At 42.1% G+C, this 21343-nt stretch overlaps 1 protein-coding gene and 1 non-coding gene across 2 annotated transcripts in view; one reads left to right on the forward strand and one right to left on the reverse strand.

Moving 5' to 3' along the window:
- The window catches only part of DNER (delta/notch like EGF repeat containing), a 366117-nt gene that overhangs the window by 231249 nt on the left and 113525 nt on the right, over positions 1-21343 (reverse strand). Inside the window, exons 2-3 of the mRNA XM_023193935.2 lie at positions 5642-5953; positions 2044-2138 (exon numbers count right to left, since the gene is read on the reverse strand). Coding sequence (XP_023049703.2) covers positions 2044-2138; positions 5642-5953 — 407 coding nt within the window. The remainder of the gene's footprint in view (positions 1-2043; positions 2139-5641; positions 5954-21343) is intronic.
- Positions 20335-20395, forward strand: LOC111527568. Its single transcript, XR_002726704.1, has one exon. It is a non-coding gene; the product is annotated as a U7 small nuclear RNA (small nuclear RNA).

Genomic DNA, 21343 nt, shown 5'->3' on the forward strand with positions numbered 1-21343 from the left:
CCACACAACATAAAGAGTTTTGCTTAAATTTGTCATAAATGTGGACTACAACCCAATACAGCCACCCGAGTTATGCTGCCAAAATAAGCAAAAGTGTGTCACCCCTCCCCCCCCCCCCCCCCCCCCCCCCCCCACACACAATCACACACAATCCACCTCCCAATGCTTCAGGCCTCCCCTGGCTCATTTTTGGTTAAAAAAAAAAACCCCCACAGAGAATAGGATGTCATAGAAAGCCCATCAACCTCAACCTCAACCCCAGCCCCAAGCCCAGCTGCCCTCCTGTGCCTTCCTCCCCACAGCCCAGTGCTTCAGCTACTAGGAGCTACCCCAACCCTGTTCTTTCTCAGCTCCCAAGCTTTGTCTCCTTCTCCACCTTGGAAATGTGTTCCTAGCCCACATATTACCTCTTCCCAGAGACCCCTGACCACTTGCCAACATCCCAACAGCTGCCCATTCTCCCCAATGCTCCTGGAGAAGATCACAGTAGACTCTGCAGAGCCGCTCCCCGAGCACAGAGCTCCTGGCATGCAGCAGGGGCTCAGTAAAGCTTTGATACGTGACTAAACTCATGAGGAAATGAGAGTGTAAGGAGCTAGTAACCCCCACAAGTGAATTCAGAGCCCACGGGTCACTCGGCACTCCCATCTCACTTCGTCTGAGTCAGACTCTGCTAATTCTGTCCCGTTCTGCAGCCTAAGGGAGTCTCAGAGAATGGCAGGTTTGTCGTGAGGAAAAAAACAAAAGCATTTAACGAGATAGAAGACCAGAAAATTCAGAAAGGTTTATTAAGGTAAGATAATATGATCTAGACAAGAAAAGGCTGAGAGATGTTTTCATAAGAGTAAAGGAAACTAGAGATCCTGCTCCTAAAACTAGACCAGGACCGCCGGGATTTCAGCTGTCATTTGAGCAGTGAAAGAAACACTTAGGACCGGGGTCCCCCTGCTGGTAGACCTGGAAGCTGCCTCAGACTCCACCTCTCCCTCCTCTCCCGATGGGGGCGTTCCTCCTGAGCCCAAGGGGTTCCCAAGCAGCCCTTCCAGGCTCTTCCCTTGCCAGAGTGAGTTCAAGGCTGTGGGGAGCCAGGGTGCAAGAGCAATGTAACAGAGTCCCTCTTCCAAACATGTTCAGGGACTCCACTGTTTAGAAAGCCAGGTAGACAAAAATGGCCATGGATACGCGGAAGAGACCTATAGTGCCTACAGGTCCCTTAAAAGGGAGCCAATGCATCCATCTGGTTAACCAGGACATGTTCCCAGTCTTCTAAAAATCCCCAAAGACTGGGCAGCAAATGCCCCTTAGGTTTCATGGAAAGCGTGGGGAGGGCGGCAGTCAATGGCAACAGAGAAGGATGGGCAGTGCGGGGTTGTCAGCCGGCCTGGGGCACCCTAATACTGGCCCATATCCCACCCCCAGCTTTGTGCTCCTGGGCACCTGCTGACTTGAGCCTCACATGAAGCACCACACATACCAGGTCTCAGCTAGCACTGTTTCCCTATGCCTCTCCCTCTTCCCCACCGGTGACAGTGGACCCTGCCATTTGAAAGAGCTTGAATTTAAAACAAAACACTCTCTTCGTACACTTGCTTTTAAAGAGAAAATTGTAAAAATAAATAAGTAAAAATAATAAAAAATACAGAGAAAATTGTAATATGTAGATTTTTAATTTGGGGCAAATTATGCATCTTAATGTAACTGATGGTTCCTTAAAACCTTAAGAGGCCAATAATTTGGGAAGCAAAGCATTTAGGAGACAAGGAATCTGGCTGGGATCTTATCTAAGGCCTCACGGTTTGTCACCTCACACCAGACTCATCCAGTCCAATTTCTCAATTCCACGTCTCCAGCTTGACGACCCTCACTGTAATCTCTGAAATCGCTTCCTCTAGTTTTCAAATGGCAGGGGCCACACCTACCCGTGGAATCTGCTCACACTTCTCACTTGACTGGCCACTGACACACCAGGTCCACGGATGGACACAACCCCACATATAGGTCACAGCATCACTCTTAACAGTTTGTAACTCAGAATTATCTTACTTGACTGAGGTGTTCTGTGGCACTTCAAAGGTTACCAGGCGGCCACCCGCAGAGCTGTTAGAACTGGCATTCCCACAGGCAATATCTGGGATCACCTGGGAAGGAAAAAAAACTGACATGTGATTGGGGTTGTTTATAGTATAACATAATATGATAAAGCACAATTCCATGCTGACTTTCCTTCATCCCTTTTGATGATACGGGGGTAGGGCTAGAGAGGAGATGAAGAGATGAAGAAGTGAAGCCTTACAAACTCAAAAGAAAATGAAATCTCTGTCATTCGATGTTCTGAAATGCAACAGCTTCCCTGAGAGCAATCTACAAATTCCTAGGATTGTTAAAACTGATCAATAGGATATTGCAGGACAGGAAGCAGATGTCACTCCCTGCTCTTTTTCCATTCATTTAACAAGCAGTCATTGACCCTTGCACGATGCCTAACCTGATGGTAACCAGGAGGCCAACTTTAAGGACTAACTTACAAACAGCAGGTAAAAGCCTAATGAGTAGGCAAGTCAGCCTTCAACTTGCAAAGGGCGTGTAGTATCAGGCCTGATGACTCCTCTCTGTGCTGGTGGGTCCAGGAGCACATGCTGAGGCTGGGGAGCTTGAACGCTGCCTTCCTTTTTCCTTGTAAGCTATACCTTCACTTTTAAATTATTTCCCAGAAGTATTACATGAATGTGTATTTTTTAAAAGAGAAGTTCAACTGGTGGGGGGAGGACTGTGCTCATCAAAAAGCATATTCCAAAACCTTGAGCTATGTCCAGTGAGATACTCCTGGCCAGTTTATGCACTTATTCCTCATGCCACAGTTACTGTCCTCCCCCATGTCAATGAAAATGAAGCAATATTAAAAGTATTCATCATCACAGAATTAATTGAGAACAATACAGAAACTCTCAGCAATTTCACTCCACAGCCCACACTTAGATATTATTTTCCAGAATGCCCTACAGTGAAATTCTATGGATAAAGCCCACCACTGATATTCAAAGATGTGAGTATAACTTATTAAATTTGTATACCAGATGGCTGATACCCAAGCCTCTAAGGCTCCAAATAACTTTGTGCTTCCAAAGCATCATTACTTCATGGAAAGGTGGTAATAATATGCCTCCTGGTTTCCATCAGGTTAGGCATACATATTACTATGTCTTCCTCTGGCACTTCAAACCTGCCTCATGAACAGCCTAAGAAATAACCCACAATATAGGAAGACGAGGCATTTCTTTCTTTTCTTTTTTTTTTAATTGAGACGGAGTCTGGCTCTGTCACCCAAACTGGAGTGCAGTGGCGCAATCTCGGCTCACTGCAAGCTCCGCCTCCTGGGTTCACACCATTTTCCTGCCTCAGCCTCCCGAGGAGCTGGGACTACAGGCGCCCGCCACCACGGCCAGCTAATTTTTTGTATTTTTAGTAGAGACAGGGTGTCACCATGTTAGCCAGGATGGTCTCAATCTCCTGACCTCGTGATCTGCCCGCCTCAGCCTCCCAAAGTGCTGGGATTACAGGCGTGAGCCACCGCGCCCGGCAGGAAGACGAGGCATTTCTTTTTTACACTTACCAACTGTAAAATAACATGACTTTAAATAAATAGATTGAAATGGCTGGTTGGGAAAAAATTTTCTTTTAAAGGGCACTTCTTTGATAAACTTGAATCAAATCTAGTTCACATTTAAGAACTGAGTCAGCCAGCAAAGAAGCATTAACATCATAACTTCAAAGCATTTATTAAAAGTCTGAAATCAGAACAAGTTCACAGTTTTTTAGGTAAGCTAAAAACATTGCCCTGCAGTCTGAATGTGGCCTTCATAAGCTGTGCGGTAATGCCAAAAAAAAAAAAGTGGGTCAACTGGTAAGAATTACTCAAGAAAATAAAAGGAGAAATGCTACTATCTCTTTTAAAACAATAAAGGAAATTTCTAGACACATTCCTTGACTCTAATACATGCTATGCAAAAATCTATGTTTTTTTTTTTCATTTAAACTGTGAAACTTGTAATAATAATATACTGACACAGGTTTATATGGATGTCATACATACAAAGGATAAGATATAGAATGGAATTACACACCCCAATGTCACTTCAAACTCATGGTTTGGATTTGTTCCCCAACTCTTCTAGCCAGCAAATTTATTTTATGTCAATTTCTAGGAGTCTACGGAAAAGACTTTTGAAGAGCTTGAAGATAAAACAGCCAAACTCAAACTCAGATAGGAGAAGTTCCAACAAACAGACTTTGCTGTTGCCAAAATAGATAAAACTTGGAAGTTTCTTTGTCAAATTCATTCTAAAAATATGTCAAAATCATTGATAGCTTCTTTTTTCTAAACCCCATTGAAACACTTCAAAGTACCAAAAATAGAACCTAAATAACAACAGAAAGAAAAAATAGTTGAGCGTTGTGGTCTGCCGTGGTCTGAATGTTTGCGCCTCTCCAAATTCATGAGTGAAATCCTAACCTTCATCATGATGGTATTAAGAAGTGGGGCCTTTGAGAGGTGGTCAGGTTAGGAGGGCACAGGGCTGGCAAATGAGATTAGTGCCCTTGTAAAAGACCTGAAAGAGCTCCAAAGCGCTTTCCACCATGTGAGATTACAGTGAGAAGATGTGGGCTGTGAAGAAGCAGGCCCTCATCAGATTCTGAATCTGCCTTGATCGTGGACTTCCTAGTCTCCAAAGCTGTGAGAAATAAATGTCTGTGATATGGTTTGGATATGTGTCTTCAAATCTCATGTGGAAATGTGATCTCCAATGTGAGAGGTGGGGTCTGGTAGGAGATGTTTGGGCCATGGGGGCAGATTCCTCATGAAAGACAGCACCATCCCCTTGGTGATAAGTGAGTTCATGTGAGATTGGATTGTTTTCTGGGACATCTCCCTTCTCTCTCTTGCCCTCACTCCCACCATGTGACACATTGGCTCCCCTTTGCCTTCCGCCATGATTGTAAGCTTCCAGAGGCTCACCAGAAGCAGATGCTAGTGCCATGCTTTATGTACAGCCTAAAGAACAATGAGCCAATAAATCCCTTTTCTCTATAAATTGCCCAGCCTCATGTATAGCCACACAAGAATGGACCAATACCGTGTGTTGGTTATAAGCAACCCAGTTTGTGGTGTTTTTGTGATAGTAGGCTTAACAGACTAAGACACACTCCCAGGAAGGAAAATAAGGTCAGCAATGGAGGATCCTATGACATGTTCCTTTACATGACGACACTGAGTTGTCTGCCCCAAAATCTAAGGTTATCACACAGAAATATATGTGGATACCATTCCAAAAAAAAATTTGATTCATTTTTTTTTTTTTTTTGAGACAGAGTCTCGCTCTGTCGCCCAGGCTGGAGTGCAGTGGCCAGATCTCAGCTCACTGCAAGCTCCGCCTCCCAGGTTTACGCATTTTGTTGTTTACTCTTTTTATACTTACAAAACCATCGTACACACAAACGCAGACAGGAATAAGTTTAGGGACATATTTTGCTCATGATTTAACTTAAAATGTTTTCAATTTTCATTGCTGATACTAGAACCACTGGAATCACTTTAAGATTTCTGGTTTCTAACGTAAAAATGTACACGATATAACGTTCTCACCTCCACTTGATCCCATTTCATTTCTACAACTTTCTGCCCTGTTTTCGGCTGCCAGGTAGGCAGTGTCACCGTTGCCTGGGAGTGCGGCAGGATTTTGTCAGGCTCCTGAGTAGGGGGGACAGGCTGAAGCTGTCTGGGTGCCATGGATTCAGTCCAGCCAGTGGCTGGGAGACTGGGAAGTGCCCGTTCACAGTTGGGACCTTCATAGCCTTCATTGCAAATGCAGAGGTAGCCATCGCTGCTGCTGCTGCTGCTGCTGCTGCTACAGTTGCCATGGTGACAAGGGTTGCTGGCACAAGGATCTGCAACAAGCTGAAATGAGACCATAAATGGGTCAATTATTCCCTCACAAGAAAAGTGGTGCCATCGCTGGGAAATTAGCTCTGTGTCTCAGAGCGACTGCTCTAATGGAAACTCTGTTCCTGCGGAATATACGTCTTAACTACTTGTGCTGTTGCAGGGGGATGTTCACCAAGGTCATCCCAACATTAACCTTACCACAGATAAGAGGCACCCTGCAAGGAAATACAAAGCGGAGAGCAGCCTCCTCGAAACCCAGAATGCCTAATAATGTTGATTTCAGGAACCAATTATTTAGAGGAATTTTCTAGGGCAAAAATAGTTAAAACTCATTAGGAAGATACCAACTTTGACATTTTCAGCTGCGAAATGATATTAGGAATCTAAATTGGAATCTCCTTTTCCACATTCTGCACCTTTGCAAGGTTTCCTCATGAGAAAAGACTGCCCAGTTTATCTGCCCTGCAAATGCGCTTACCTGTATCTCTCAGTTTCCTAACTGGTCAACAATACTTTTTAAGGTGATACTGTACTATTTAATTAAAGACTTCCAAAATGATCAGTTTGCATGACAGTTGCTAGCTAGAAGAGACTGTGGTGGGGACTTAAGCAGAATTTTATGAAATTTTTTATCTCATTATTTTGGAGGGTGATTACAGAGAAACGTGACCCCTTCCCTCGCCGATATGGAAGATGAGAACTCAGTTATATGTGTTTAAATTATGTTCAAGATCTGCGGAAAGTGTTTATCTGAGAGTCCTTCGCTGTTGACCTCTGAATGGCCATTTGTTGGTAGTCGGAGACATGCTACAAAACAATGTGAAGAAATCACCGGCTCCTCTTGAGACAGCGCAAAGGTTTAGTCATGTTCTCAGCACTGATTCAATTATGATTTGTTTCTGTGATAAAGAGAAAATCAGATCTCTAGCTGATATACCCCTGGCTGCTCAGGGCTGACTGCAAAATAGAATTCCATACAGAATAAATGACAGAGAAATGGGACCCTCACTCTCTTGTTAAAATGAGTTCACACATTTAAACATACATGGAGAGAATTCTGCATGGCAAAACGGCTACTCGTTCTGCTAATCATTCCCATCAAGCAACTTCCAACAGACTCCTTAAGGAATATTAAGGGATTTGGGCTTGAATCAAATGAAGCTTCAAAAATACCACATTAATTCTATGCTATCACTTGGCAATTCCTTCACAGAAGCTCAGATCAGAGTCAATGGATTTGTGTCTGAAGAGAATATTTCAACTGTCAACAATTAATTTACACTATTTACAATCTATCAACTCAAAGTAAAATCCAAACTCCTTCTTCGGCAGACAAAGCTCTTCTTGGTCAGGCCCCTTCCTCTCCTCCCACAAACCTTCCTCCTCCCTTGTAGCCTCCCGTCCTCACCTTGTCTCTCTCCCTAGACTATACCAAGTTGATTGCCACCTCAGGCCCTTTGCACCTGCTGGGCCCCCTGCCTGGAACACTTTTTCTCCAGACGTTGCATGGCTCTCTTCCTCATTTCATTCCATCCTCTACTCAAATGCTCCTTCTAGGAGAAGCCTTCCCTCACTGTGAAATCTAAAGTAATCGCTTCTTTACTCCTCTCCTACAAAAATGTGAGCTGCATGAATTCAGGGATTTTATCTACTGTGTTTACTGCTCTATTCCCAGCCTGTCCAGGAACATAGGCTGTATGATGGGACTTTTTAAAAAATTGTTGGAAAAAGTAGACACGATAGATTGATCAACATTTGGAAGGCAACACGTGAAAAGGGAGGCATGTGAACTTCTTGTTTAGTCACGATGTTGTTATCTTGTTTCTGATTTATTTTTAGGAAGGCCTTGTGGAATGGCTGTCACCTCAAGAATTACGCAACAAGAAGAATTTTATTCACTTGAACAAAGGAGATATTCAAAGCCATGTTTCTGAAATCAACTTTTAAAACATCTGAGGTTGATCTAGTCACAAATAAGAATTTCAATATATGCCTTATCAAGGCAGAAATACATTTAAACCACAAGGGATCAATACAAAACTTAATTCTGAAAGTCCAAACCTCCATTGTGCAGCTTAGAGAATGACATTACTAAGGCAAAGACCACCTATCTGGTGGCCTGAGAGGCCTCACAGCTTCAGCTCCATTGCCACAGCCCACAGCTGACAACCACCAGTCCTCAGAGAGGCAGGGACCTCCTCAAAAGGGGCGCCAAGCACAGCAGAAGTCCACATTCCTTCAGAGAAATCAGTTAAGCACATGTACACACCCTTCCCACGGTAACAGGCACGACACCTACCCTCCCCAAGAGAGACGTTTCGAGTTTTCAAAGAACATAGAGTAGCTTCTCTTCACACCAACACTTAAATGGAGAAGGATTTTCTGAACCCATATCACTTTGAGAAAAAGAAGAGCAGAGGGCCGGGTGTGGTGGCTCACGCCTATAATCCCACCACTTTCAGAGGCCAAGGCAAGCGGATCAAGAGGTAAGGAGTTCAAGACCAGCCCGGCCAACATGGCAAAGCCTCGTCTCTACTCAAAATACAAAATTTAGCTGGGCGTGGTGGTGGGCACCTATAATCCCAGCTACTAGAAAGGCTAAGGCGGGAGAATCACTTGAACCCGGGAAGCGGAGGTTGCAGTAAGCCAAGATTGTGCCACTGCACTCCAGCCTGGGCAACAGAACAAGACCTCACCTCAAAAAAAAAAAAAACAGGCAGAGGAGTTGAATGACCTCTCGCAGCTACCATACTAGCAGATCATGTCTTCTGATCTTCAGACAAGAGTTCTTTCCATAACATAGCACCACAAATTTGATATCATCTTATTATCATGCCAAAAAAAATTCCTGTAGAGAAGGTAAGGGTTATATTTTTGTAAGCAACAGAAAACAAGTAGGTATCAAATGTAGGCCAATTAAGACTGCCTGAATGCTTTTTTTAGAAAAATGTATGATAATGGTAATATTCAATGAACACTGATTGAGGACTTACTATGACAAGAACTGTACCAGGTTTGGGTATAAAATGCTGTTTAAAAAACTAAAAAAAAAAAAAAAAAACCCTAAATCTGTCCCCAGAGAGTTTACATCTAGTAACCTAGTACAAGCACTAAAAGTTTACAACTAGTAACCTAGTACAAGCACTAAAAGCACCGAGTCCTACCTGCTATTCACAACACTTATGTGTGCGCCTGCCATTCTGTTGGGCATTTCACATTTCTTACTTTAGTTCATCCTTACTACAACTCTTTCGGTAAGTACATTTGTACATTTATTATTCTAATTTTACAGTTGAGGCTTAGCAATGATACACAAATGACTTTTACCCAGAATAAAAGCCAAAGTATTCACTAATTTTTTTTTTTTTTTTTTTTTTTTTTTTTTTTTTTTTTTTTTTTTTTGAGATGGAGTTTCACTCTTGTTTCCCAGACTGGAGTGCAATAGTGCCATCTTGGCTCACTGCAACCTCTGCCTCCCAGGTTCAAGCGATTCTCCTGCCTCAGCCTCCCAAGTAACTGGGATTACAGGCAACCACCACCACACCCACCTAATTTTTGTATTTTTATTAGAGACGAGGTTTCACCATGTTGGCCAGGTTTGTCTCAAACTCCTGACCTCAGGCGATCCACCTGCCTCGGCCTCCCAAAGTGCTGGGATTACAGACGTGAGCCACCATGCCCAGCCTGTATGCACCAAGTTTTACAAGCCCTCTGTGATGTGCCTGCCCCAGTCTCCCTGACCTCACCTCCTGCCCCTGACCTCCCTCACTGGCTCCACACACACTGGCTTGCTCACTGCTCCTCCTATGCTCCACGCACTCTCCTGCCCCAGGGCCTTTGCACCGGTTGTTCCTTCTGCCTGGAATGCCCTGGCTTCTCAAGACTGCTCCTGAGCCACCTTTGAGTCTTCACTCCAATGCCATCTTCTGATGAGGACCCTATTTAACAGAGCAAGGTCTCTACCCTCTGACAATGTCAACTCCTCTTTTTTTTTTCAATTTTTATTTTAGATTAACTGGGTACATGTGCTGGTTTCTTGCCTGGGTATATTGTGTGATGCTGATGTTCGACTCCCTTCCTTGCTTTATTTTTTCTAAAATATCCATCATCTTCTCACATAAATTTTAAATTATTTAATACATTCATTTTTTTCTTCCCCCATTAGAATGTAGGCTTGTTGAGGTCCGATTTCTGTTTTCAGTTTAATTTACTTGTGTATCCACAGCCCTAGAACAGTGCCCAGCACATGGGAGCTGCTGGATAAACATTTACTAAATGAATGAATGAGCGAGTGAATGAAAGTGAATGATGTTATATACAAGCAGCTGCCAGAGCCTGTGAAGTGTACTGCCTTGTTAAATGCGATCAGGATTCTCCAAGGCCCAGTCTCAGGTCTTGAGAACATAAGCCAAGGGGGAGCCTGAAATGTCCCACTGTGGTGTTTTAAAGTGATTAAATAACTTTAAGTCTTCTTTAAAAGGAGTAAAAGCTCTGTCGACCTGAGAGGTAAGACAGAACCAGCACAACCTGCAGACGCAGCCTTGATGAGGGCAGGAAGAGTACAGACCCACTTCACAAGTGGCTTTCAACACAGTGAGCCAAGCCACCTTTCTCTGGTCCTCGGGGACCATCTCTATGAGCTACTTTGTGAAGCTGTTCACCCCACTGGGAAGTGTCAGAGGTGCTGGTTGATGGAGCTGGGTGGCAAAGGGCAGGTCCCATGGCAATGCTCAATTTGCCATCCAGGAGTCAGTCCCATCAGGAAAGGGGATAAAGAGCCAGAAAGAAAACATGATGAGAATCAATAATACCCTAAGCTCTGTTGTCTGAACTTCATAGATGAGAGGAATGCACAAATAGCATGTGGGGTGAAGAATGAATGACTGACACGGAAGGCCAGGAGAAACACTCTTAGTGAAGAAGAGATGACAAAAGCTAAAAATTAAACAGTCAGTAAAATAAATTTCTACAGGGATTCAAGGCAGTGGATAATGTGATGGAGTGTGCATGTACACACATGCACACACACATGCACATGGACACATATACATGCACACACATGCACAAGCACAGACACACACATGCACATGCACGCGCACATACATGCACACACACATACATGCACACACACAGGGTACAAGGCAGAGAATTACATGCATTGCAGGGTCATTGGGCCCTTTTTACAAATAATTTTATCCCAATGCTACTTTCTTGGTGTGTATATTAGTTGTTTCATTAACAATGGCAGCTTTCTGCCATTATTTTCTCTAATACTTCAGACTAGTTTTATTTTTTGGGAAAGCTATCTGTTTCAACTCATAACAGCGTATATGAGATAAGGTGCAATCATTACTTTTAAGCAAATCATAAATATTTATCATAAGTCCTATGTTTCTGTATACAGACAATATTTTTTTAAGTTCATATTTGTATTTTATCTCATTAAGGAAAAGGTCCTGTTGCAGAGGTCGCTTCTGCTCTTGCATCCCATTAAATCTGAACTATAAGCAGGTAATAACCAAACTGCCAAAATGCATAATGAGGCAAAATATCAGAATTAATAGACCTAACTTTGAGAATGCATAAAATGTAATACATGATATTTTCCGAGCTATAATTTCTAGATTCTAATGATGGGGAAAAAATGATTAAGCCTTCGTAATACCAGCTGTAATAAAGAGGAAAGAGAAAGCCCATTGGCTAATGGTCTTCCGCTTACAGTGAACCAGCAGGCCCATTTATTAAACGCTGTATGCTTGCTGCATCAGATCAATTCATCTGCATAAGCCATATTTTTTCACATCATAGAACTAGCCTGAAACTATTTTCCACATTTTATTTTAGACTTTTCAGCCGTGTCAAATAATGTATACTCTAACCAAGAGCAGCTCTGGGGGAATGGACTGAGTAAACTGGGAGGCCAGACCTGAGCAAGGGTGCCAGCCTCTCCTGGGACTTGTGATTCAAAGGCAGTAGCAGTGTGACGCTTTAGCCATGGCCTGTTTTTCTTCCTTAAACTCTCTGCCACCCATGTCCCTGGCAATGCCCATGTCCTCTGCAGCATACAAACAGAAGGATGAAATGTCAACTTTAAAAGGCATGAAAGAAGCCCATTGATAGGGTCATTAGATATAGTAAGTCAAAGCTAATAGGGTTGCTTCGAAGTGTGGACACTTGCATCAGCATTACCTGGATGATGGTGGGGCCTGGGGAGATGCCCAGGTAACTAACTTCCCTTCCATACTAGTTTAGAAAATGTATGGGCTTCAGCCCTGCCTCTTCTGTACTTCTACAGAAAACTCAATATGGCCAATCAGCAATTCATGCAACATTTATCAAGCACCTATGATGTGCCAGGCACGATGCCCATAAGAGGGGTCAGGAAGATGAATAAAGCCTTATCTGGCCCTTGAAAAGCTCACAGTCCAATCAAAGAGTCAGAGACGTTAACTTGGACTTGCCATGAGCAGTCAGCTCATTAATTGCATGCCCTGCTGGTAGGCATGTCAGCTATTAGGATCCTTTGTTTGATTGAGGTTACCCACCCCAACACCTTTATATTAAACTACCTTACATTTTTTAATGCTGAGGGAGAGAATGGATTTGATCATAGCAAATAGGAAATGAGATTATGAGCAGGTGTTGGGACCAGCCTCTTTTAGAATGATAGTGGCAGCTTTCTGCAAAACAAAGACAGCAATTCTGGATGTCTCCACCAGGAAGAGCTGGTCTGGGAGTTTTCCAATGGGAAATGGAGCCAGCTGAGCAAGCATCGCCCTGGTGTTGGCCCTGTTCTTCGCAGGTGGGTGGGACAAGTTGCTCACCTGCTCTGGACACACACCCCTCGTGCATGAAGGGAGGAGCTGGGGTCGCATCTCCAAAGGCCTCCTCCAGGTTGAAGACTTAGGATTCTATTGATGGCCACTTGCATTGGCAGTTTTCAGAAGGTCCAGGGAAGAACCGAGCCGACCAGAGGTCAGCCCCTCCCTCACTTTATACCCACGCTAAGTGGGCAAAGGCATCCAGGGGGAATGGGAGGGTGCTTGAGGAAACCAAATGCGACAAAGCCCCAGAGGAGAACTTACAAATTCTGGGCAGTGGGTAGGGGATATTGTATGACCTAGCACCACGCTGGCCACAGAGGGGACACAGGGGACTCGTGATACTTATAGAGGAGTAGAGAAGAAGACAGAGGCAAGGAAAGGAAAGAAGAGGGGGAATTTGTGTATGGTGTTAAGAAGGAAGTAAAATTGACTATTAGTAATTTGTCTGAGTAGCAGTCAATTTTAAAAGTTTTAATACAGATTTTAATAGAGATATTAGTATTACAGGAAGAAGGAGTGTCTTATCAAACAAAAAAAAAAAACAGGCTGGACACGGTGGCTCACGCCTGTAATCCCAGCACTTTGGGAGGCTGAGGCAGGCAGATCATGAGGTCAGGAGATCGAGACCATCCTGGCTAACATGGTGAAACTCCATCTCTACTAAAAATACAAAAAATTAGCCGGGCGTGGTGGCGGGCGCCTGTAGTCCCAGCTACCCAGGAGGCTGAAGCAGGAAAATGGCATGAACCCAGGAGGCGGAGCTTGCAGTGAGCTGAGATCGCACCACTGCACTCCAGCTGGGCGATAGAGTGAGACTCCGTCTCAAAAAAAATAAAAAATAAAAAATAAAAAATAAAATAAGTAAAGTAAAGAAATAGCCTTAAAGCAGGTTTTCTTTTGACACCTTGAACTGGATAATTTTTTGTCGTGGGGGGCTCCCCTGTATGTTGTAAGATGTTTAGCAGCATCCTGTATCCTTACTTACTAGATGCCAATAGAATCCCTCCTTCCAAGTTATGCCAACCAAAACCCTTGCTGACATCCCCTGGGGAAAGATCATCTCTGATTGAGACCACTGCCTTAGGGGAACAGTGCATTTCACACCATCAAAATTATTTTTAAACCATGCAACTCCATAAATAAATTTAAAAGGCAACACTATCAGGAAGGAAGAAATGCACAACATACTATAAAGGACTAAATCCCTTATTATAGAAAGAATTTTTAGAATCAATACAAGAAAAATGCCTCAGTAAAAAGGGCAAAGAAATAAACAATCTACAAAATAAGCAATCTACAGAATCATGCCATTTTATATAATCTTAAACACAAATAAAATGTTATTTATTTATTTGTATGTATATTTACTGGAGGACGGAAAGGAGGGAGTGAGGAAAATAGAAAAGGAAAGAATGAAGGAGGGAAGCAGATAACTACAATAGGCCGTTGTTTTAGTGATTTGTCTAAGCAGCAGAATCAATCAGGGAACTTTTAAAACACAGATTCCCCAGCTCCAGGCCGTTCATCAGAAACTCTAAAGGTGAAGCCTAGAAACCTGTATCTTTCAACATTTCCCACATGATTCTGATGTACCTGGTCCCAAAACCAAAATTTAGAAATTGTTAATATAAACTAGAGGTTGGTAAATTACAACCACAGGCCAAATCCAGTTTGTTTTTGTAAATAAAGCTTTATTGGAATACAACCACAGCCACCTGTTTGTGTGTTGACTGCTTTTGCAACACACCAGCAGTTGAGCAGTGACAACTGAGAGCACCTGGCCCACAAAGCCTATAGGATATTTGTTATCTGTCCCTTTAGTTTGCCAATCCCTGATCTAGACAGTACAGACTTTGGGGTTCACAAAAGAAGGAAAACAGGTAGATGGGATCACCTGGAAAGACTTCAAAAAAGAAAAATATCTTGAACAGCGCCCTACAAGTTTGATAGCAATAACATCTGTTTTCTCCCCCCATGCAACTCCCTAATTGGACTGGTGGGCACCAAGTGATTAAATAACAGAAGGACCTTTGGCAAAACAACGTAAAGGACCAGACGTTCTTTTAGTCATAATTATGTGCAGGAAGGTTGCAGAATAAATCTTGGTACTATGAAAAGAATGCTCATCTAGATGGTCCACCTTGACGCAAGAACACAATGAAGGGTCATACCCCCACCTTTCCTTCACTAGAAGAAATATGGAAATTCTCCCTCAACCTTTCCATCCATCAGCTGAACTAAATGGAGATGAATGATGAGCAACCCGTGCCAAGGCTAAATACAGAACGAGGTGGACCCATGGAAGACAGTGGGTGGGGAAAGGTCACACAGACTAAGGGGATACTGAAATAGCAGGAGAGTGTCCGTGTCTGCCAATTGGAGAGACTAAAACAAAGATGACTCCAGAATTTAGAGCTTAGGGTTACTGGAGAAATGAGAATGAACAATTGCCACCCTGAGGTACCGCGATAGGGCAGAGAAAGACTGGGGTTCCAGTCTCATTTGCAGGTGATTTTGGACTAGGCAAGAAAGCTTCCTGGGGCTCAGCACCCTCAACTGTAAAAGGAAGGGATGGAACTAGAACGTTCTAAAGGCCTTTAAGTTCTTAATATTGTGTTTCTATGTCCGAAATAGGAATTGCACTGGTTGTAAATGTCATCTTCCTTCTGAAACGCAAATGAACAATGTTGGGGTCCAACTGTCACAGTATTTTTGTCTCAAAATGAAATTTTTCCCACCTTCTTTAATAAGGATTTCAACTATATTCCAACACCAACTGCTTGCTCACTGGGAATAAAGATGTAAAAAAAAAATCACTATAGTGCTTATGCCAGTGGTAGACTCAGCCAAGAAATGCATCCCAAGACTTTTTTTCCAAATCCAAATAATAAAAATGCTCATTCATTTTACTGAATCAAGAACTATATGTCTTAGTGAAATACACATTCCATGTTTTGATATGTCTTTACTTCTGTCTTAGAAACTCTACATCAATTCAGAAAATTATTCCAAGATTAATTTGGTCAGTCCATTATTCCCCTCAATTCTGAGTCAGCTTTCTTGAAACCAGCTTGTCCTGATTTTTGTATGTGAGTTGAGTCACATGTGTAAGTAGGCTAAAAGGAAATTATAAGCAGAATTGAAACATGTGGCTATAAAATGAATCCATTAAAAATAAACTCTTACTTATTGTTTCCCTACGTTTTCATGCTGTCTCTTTAAAACACACTGCATTTGGAAATTACCTTGAAATCTCAGTACTTTTGCTTTAGTTTGATCAACACATAGTGATAAGTCATAGTGATGAATCTCTAAGCCCTGCTCAGCTGCAGATATATCAACAATTAAATGAATTGTTCTTCAAACACCTGGTCTGCCCTTTGTCCCTTGGTTTCCATATTTAACTAAGTCCTAAGAGATAGCACTCAACTGCACTTACTGACATAGGCACACCAGCCTCAAATGAAATGCTATTTTTTTTTTTTTACTTGTAGTCATTCAAAGACCAGTTTCTTGAATCAAAAACTTGAAGAACAATTCCAGTGCATACATTTTTGTTTCACCTCTCGTCAGAGACACTCATACATCCTATCAAACTCTTTTTTACAAAACAACAATTCCATCAATACAGGAAATATGTCGACTTCTGCCTCTTTTGTATGCAGGAAAAGAAGTCTGCAGGCAAACTGGGAATTAAACTTCCTGTGAAGATTGTATGATCATCTCCACCAATGCAGAAAAAACACTTATTGAATTTAACATCTAGGTAGAGTGCAGACTTTTAGCAAACTAGGAATAGAAGGAAACTTCTTTTATCCAATAAAGAGTGTCTACAAAAAAACCTTAAGCAAATATAATAGTTATTGGTGAAAGGGAGAACAGTTTCTCTCTGAAATTGAGAAGAAAGCAAGGATGTTTGCTAATACCACCTCCATTGAACACTGCACTAAATGTCCTACACGGTGCAATGAGGCAAAAATAAAAAGAAAGTATAAGGATCCAATAAGAAAATAAGCTGTCAATTTACAGACTACATGATTATTTATGCAGATGAATTATTAAAAATATGGAACTTCGGCAAGTTTGCTGCATGCAAGGTCAAAATTTACCAAAAAATAAAAATATTTTGCATCTCTATGTATCAGCAGCAAACTAAAGATAATTTTCTCAAAGGGGCTGTTTATAATAGATGAAAAAAATTAAATTCCTGGTAATAAATCAAATTTTAAAAGTGCATGATCTCAACAAAGAGAATTGTAAAGGGGGAATATTCTAGTCATGAATTAGAAAACTCAGTATTAGAAAGACTCAAATTTTTCTTAAAGTAAGCTACAAGATTCAATGCTGCTGCAACAGAAATCACAACAGTTGTGTGCTTCTGTAAAATGGCCCACGGTAGCACAGACACGCTTGAATAAGAACAATGTGGGAGGGATTGCTCTATTAGAAAGCAGGAATTTTAAAGCTATAGTCATTAGGATAGCATGATAGTGGCAGAAAGATGAACAAACAGACCAATGGAACAGAGAGACAAGAAACAGAAAGGATCACGCAGGGACACTTGATTTCTAGAATAGAGTCTTTTCAATAAACTGATATCCAATGAGAAAAAACAAATGAAGATTTTTCTCTCTCTCAAGCCATATACAAAAATAAACTCCAATTGGATTGTAGATCCAACTGAAAGGTAAAAAATTAAGTTTCAAAAAGATAATAGAAGAAGATATCTGTGTAACCTTATAGTAAACAAATATGTAATAAACAGAACACAAAGAGCACTAACTGTAAGAATATTAATGAGCTGGATGACAACAGTTACAGTATACTGATAAAATATACTACACAGCCATGAAAAAGAAAGAACTATAGTCTTATACAACAAGTAGAACAAATTCCCCCAAACACAGTGCTTTTTCCACTTGTGTAAAGATTGTAAACAGCAAAAGTGACCCATGCTAGAAGTCAGAAGAGTGATTAACTCTGGGGAGCTGGGAGAGGTGGAGATGAGGAAGCTGCTGGAGGGTAACATGGTCAACCTTGATCTGAGTGGTGGTTACACAGGTGTTCATTTTATGATAATACATTGAGCTGTACATATTTGGGGGGGCACTTTTCTGTATATATTTTGTGCTTTGCGATTTTTGAAAACTGTCTTTAAAACACCTACCATGTACACATATCTGACATACTCTCTGTTCCTTGATTGTATTTAGCAAAGATGATGAAACTAACTTGCCTCTACCCAGAAGTAACCATAAGGTTCCTTCCTGACTTTCCTCCCAGGCAAGAATGGCACACAGATTCCAGAGCGACTCTCCCTCCAGCACAGTGACCACATGAAGCCACAGGGACCAGGAGAACCAGCAGAAGCCAAAATCTAGCAGCCTCTGTGCCCTTCTAATGAATTTGACCTTCCTCCTAGAAGACACAGAAAGCCAATGAAACATGCCAACCAGGAGTGGAAACTCAAGTCGGAGTAGCACTTTGAAAAGAAATTTTCACTTTTGTTGGGGACCCCAAACGTTTTAAATGTTCTCTCTTTTTTTTTAAATAGGACAAATGACATGCTCTTTATTTTTAAAGAATAAATAAAGAACAAATGACACCAACGTGGGGTAGCAGGAAGTTGGAAAACCAGGCACGTAGTAGGCTCTCAAAAAATATTTCTTGTCTGAAACAAAGAAGAGACCCCATTGCTTTCTAGATCATTCTTTATTCAGAACATTCCCTACCAGGAAGAGTGTTCTTCTATATCTGCTAGGCTCGGTGGCCTGGGATCCTTAAGAGAAGTCGGACAGAGAAATCTATGAGTGTCTGTGAAACCAGGTGCAAGAGCAGAAAACTCAGGGTCACCTTGTTTAGTAAAAGTGGGGGGAGGCTTTGGGTTGAGCCGTCAAGTGCCAAGTGTTCCTGTGTACCTGCCTGGCCTCTTGACTACTTTGATGTGTGTTTTTCTCTCTGCAGGCACACAAAATTCCCTCTGCTCTCTTTTCAGCTTTTCTAACCTTACTTGGAAACAGCTGCTCTAATTTTAATACCCATCTGCTCCCGGGAATAGGACAAAAATCAGTGGCTCTGCAGATAAATCTAAAGTCTTCGGGTATCCAACCTCATTTATCTGGAGATAAGCCTTCTATATATAGCAAGCTTCGTATAGGCAGCTACACTAAGAAAAGCACTAAAAAGGAAAATGAGTAAAACCTCAAGCCACCAAAAGAGCAGGGGGCCCTAGATATCCAGCACCAATTGTTTTAAAATCGACAAGAGCCAAAGACCTCCAAATTGCACGTGTGTTCAGACTGTCTCATTGCAAGATTGAAAAGAGGATCTTTGGTTGTCTAGCAAATCTGCTCAAAGGCCAGGGTTGTTTTATTTATTTATTTATTTTTTCCATGAGGAAGCTGAGAGGACCTTTGTAGGTGTGAAAGACAAAAGAAACAAAAGAAAAAAGTAATAACAGAACAAAAACAGGGCTGAAAGTGGAAGAGGTCATCCATAAAAGCCCTACCAACTAGAAACAGTCATGGATTGTGAAGCAGAGAAACAAGGATGGTCACAACAGAGACCCGAGTCTCTGCAGCCTAGGAGTTCAGACAGGAAGCAAAGGGATGAGGGCAGAAACCCACCACCACCTTAATTGTGCAGCTCTGTGGGCACAGGACAGCTATACAGGAAAGCAGAAAAACCTGTACAATTGTATCTAATGAAGCAGTATGGCAAAGGTACTGTAGCTTTGAAGACACTCTACAACACTGATCATTCCAATTATCTCTTTTAAATGCAAATATTTAGCATTTCCAATTAAGGCATAAAATTAGAAGGCTAGAAGAACCCACTGGGAAAACTGTCAGAAAAGTATAGCCATATAGAACTAATGGCTTTTCAAGCAAACAATTTTTGAGCAGAGGATCCTCTGAACCGTTTCAGAATGCTGATGAAATCAATTCCATTTAATAATGCTTTCCATGTTGAACTATGTGAATTGTTAGTGTATAAAGATTATAGACACCATACCAGCCTGGGCAACATGGTGAAACCCCCTCTACAAAAACAAATGCAAAAACTAGTTGGGCATGGTGGCACGCACCTGTAATCCCAGCTACTTGAGGGGCTGAGGAGGGACGATTGCTTGAACCTGGGAGGCGGAGGTTGCAGTGAGTCAAGATAGCGCCACTGCACTCCAGCCTGGGTGACGGAGCAAGACCCTGCCTCAAAAAAAAAAAAAAAAAAGATCATAGACACGTGACTTATCTTGCATATGCAAATGCCATAGGCATTCATACAACAAAAACTTTGATGGAAAATTTCACTATTCAGGATTTTAATTGAACTGATGGCCAGGCCCTTCTCCAGTGAAAAAAAAAAATTAGATAAAATTAAAAATGCTTTGATTCAGAGGTAAGCTTTAAAAAGGGATGGAAGAAACAGGGGATCCTCAAGTTTCAGGAATGGTAAGAAAATTCACAACCAGAGAACTCAGCACATGATGACACTGCATTGACTACACAGCCTACGGAGCTGGAAATGAGACCTACAGTTCTGAGAACTGGGGTTCTAAAAATCACATGGGAGTGTTCCAGCTCTTTTAGAATCTGTCTAGCAGGCTTTCTGGTTTTTACAGGAAGCCCCCTGCCCTCCACACACACCCACACACACACACACACACACACACACACACTCAAATGGGGATGGGAAATGGGGCCTTGAGCACAGGAAAGGAGAGGCAACTATAACTGACCCCACACATGAAGCCTCTTAGAGCCTCATGTCTGTTTAGAGAGGGCAGAAGGGACACTAGATAAATCCAGCAGCAGGCCTGGGGTAACAGCAGAAAAACTGACATCTCTACAGTCTTTGGATTAAAAGAAAAATCCCATGAATAATTAAAACCTCCCATATGAATGTCCCCTGTGATTAAAAACATCTCCTTCATGTGGACATCCTAAACCAAAAATTCACATTAAAAACGTGTTTAGGGCCAGGCACAGTGGCTCACATCTGTAATCCCAGCACTTTGGGAGGCCAAGGCAGGCGGATCACTGGAGGTCAAGAGTTCGAGACCAGCCTGACCAACATGGTGAAACCCTGTCTCCACTAAAACTGCAAAAATTAACCGGGCGTGGTGGTGTGCTCATGTAATTCCAGCCACTCGGGAGGCTGAGGCAGGAGAATCACTTGAACCCACAAGGTGGAAGTTGCAGTGAGCCGAGATGGTGCCATTGGCACCCCATACTGGGCAACAAGAGCGAAACTCCATTTCAAACAACAGCAACAACAAAATGTGTTTAGGGTCAGTACAGGAGTGGAGTGACACTTTTCACAATACAGGACACATGGGACTCACACACATGCATATGTACACACAGACTCTTATCATAATCAGCGCACAGTAAAAATTACAAACCATACAAGGAAAGAAGCCACCATCAGCACTTGGAACTGGGATAAGGGTCAACAAAACCTTTTCCACTCCTGCATGAATATGTATTTATGCATTTTAGGATGAAATAAGATGCTTAAAGGAGATCTAAAACTTTTTTATAATTCCTCACAACTTCTTTAATTAACTGACCTGATT

The sequence above is a fragment of the Piliocolobus tephrosceles genome, chromosome 11 (assembly GCF_002776525.5).
Source record: "Piliocolobus tephrosceles isolate RC106 chromosome 11, ASM277652v3, whole genome shotgun sequence".
Taxonomy (NCBI): domain Eukaryota; kingdom Metazoa; phylum Chordata; class Mammalia; order Primates; family Cercopithecidae; genus Piliocolobus; species Piliocolobus tephrosceles.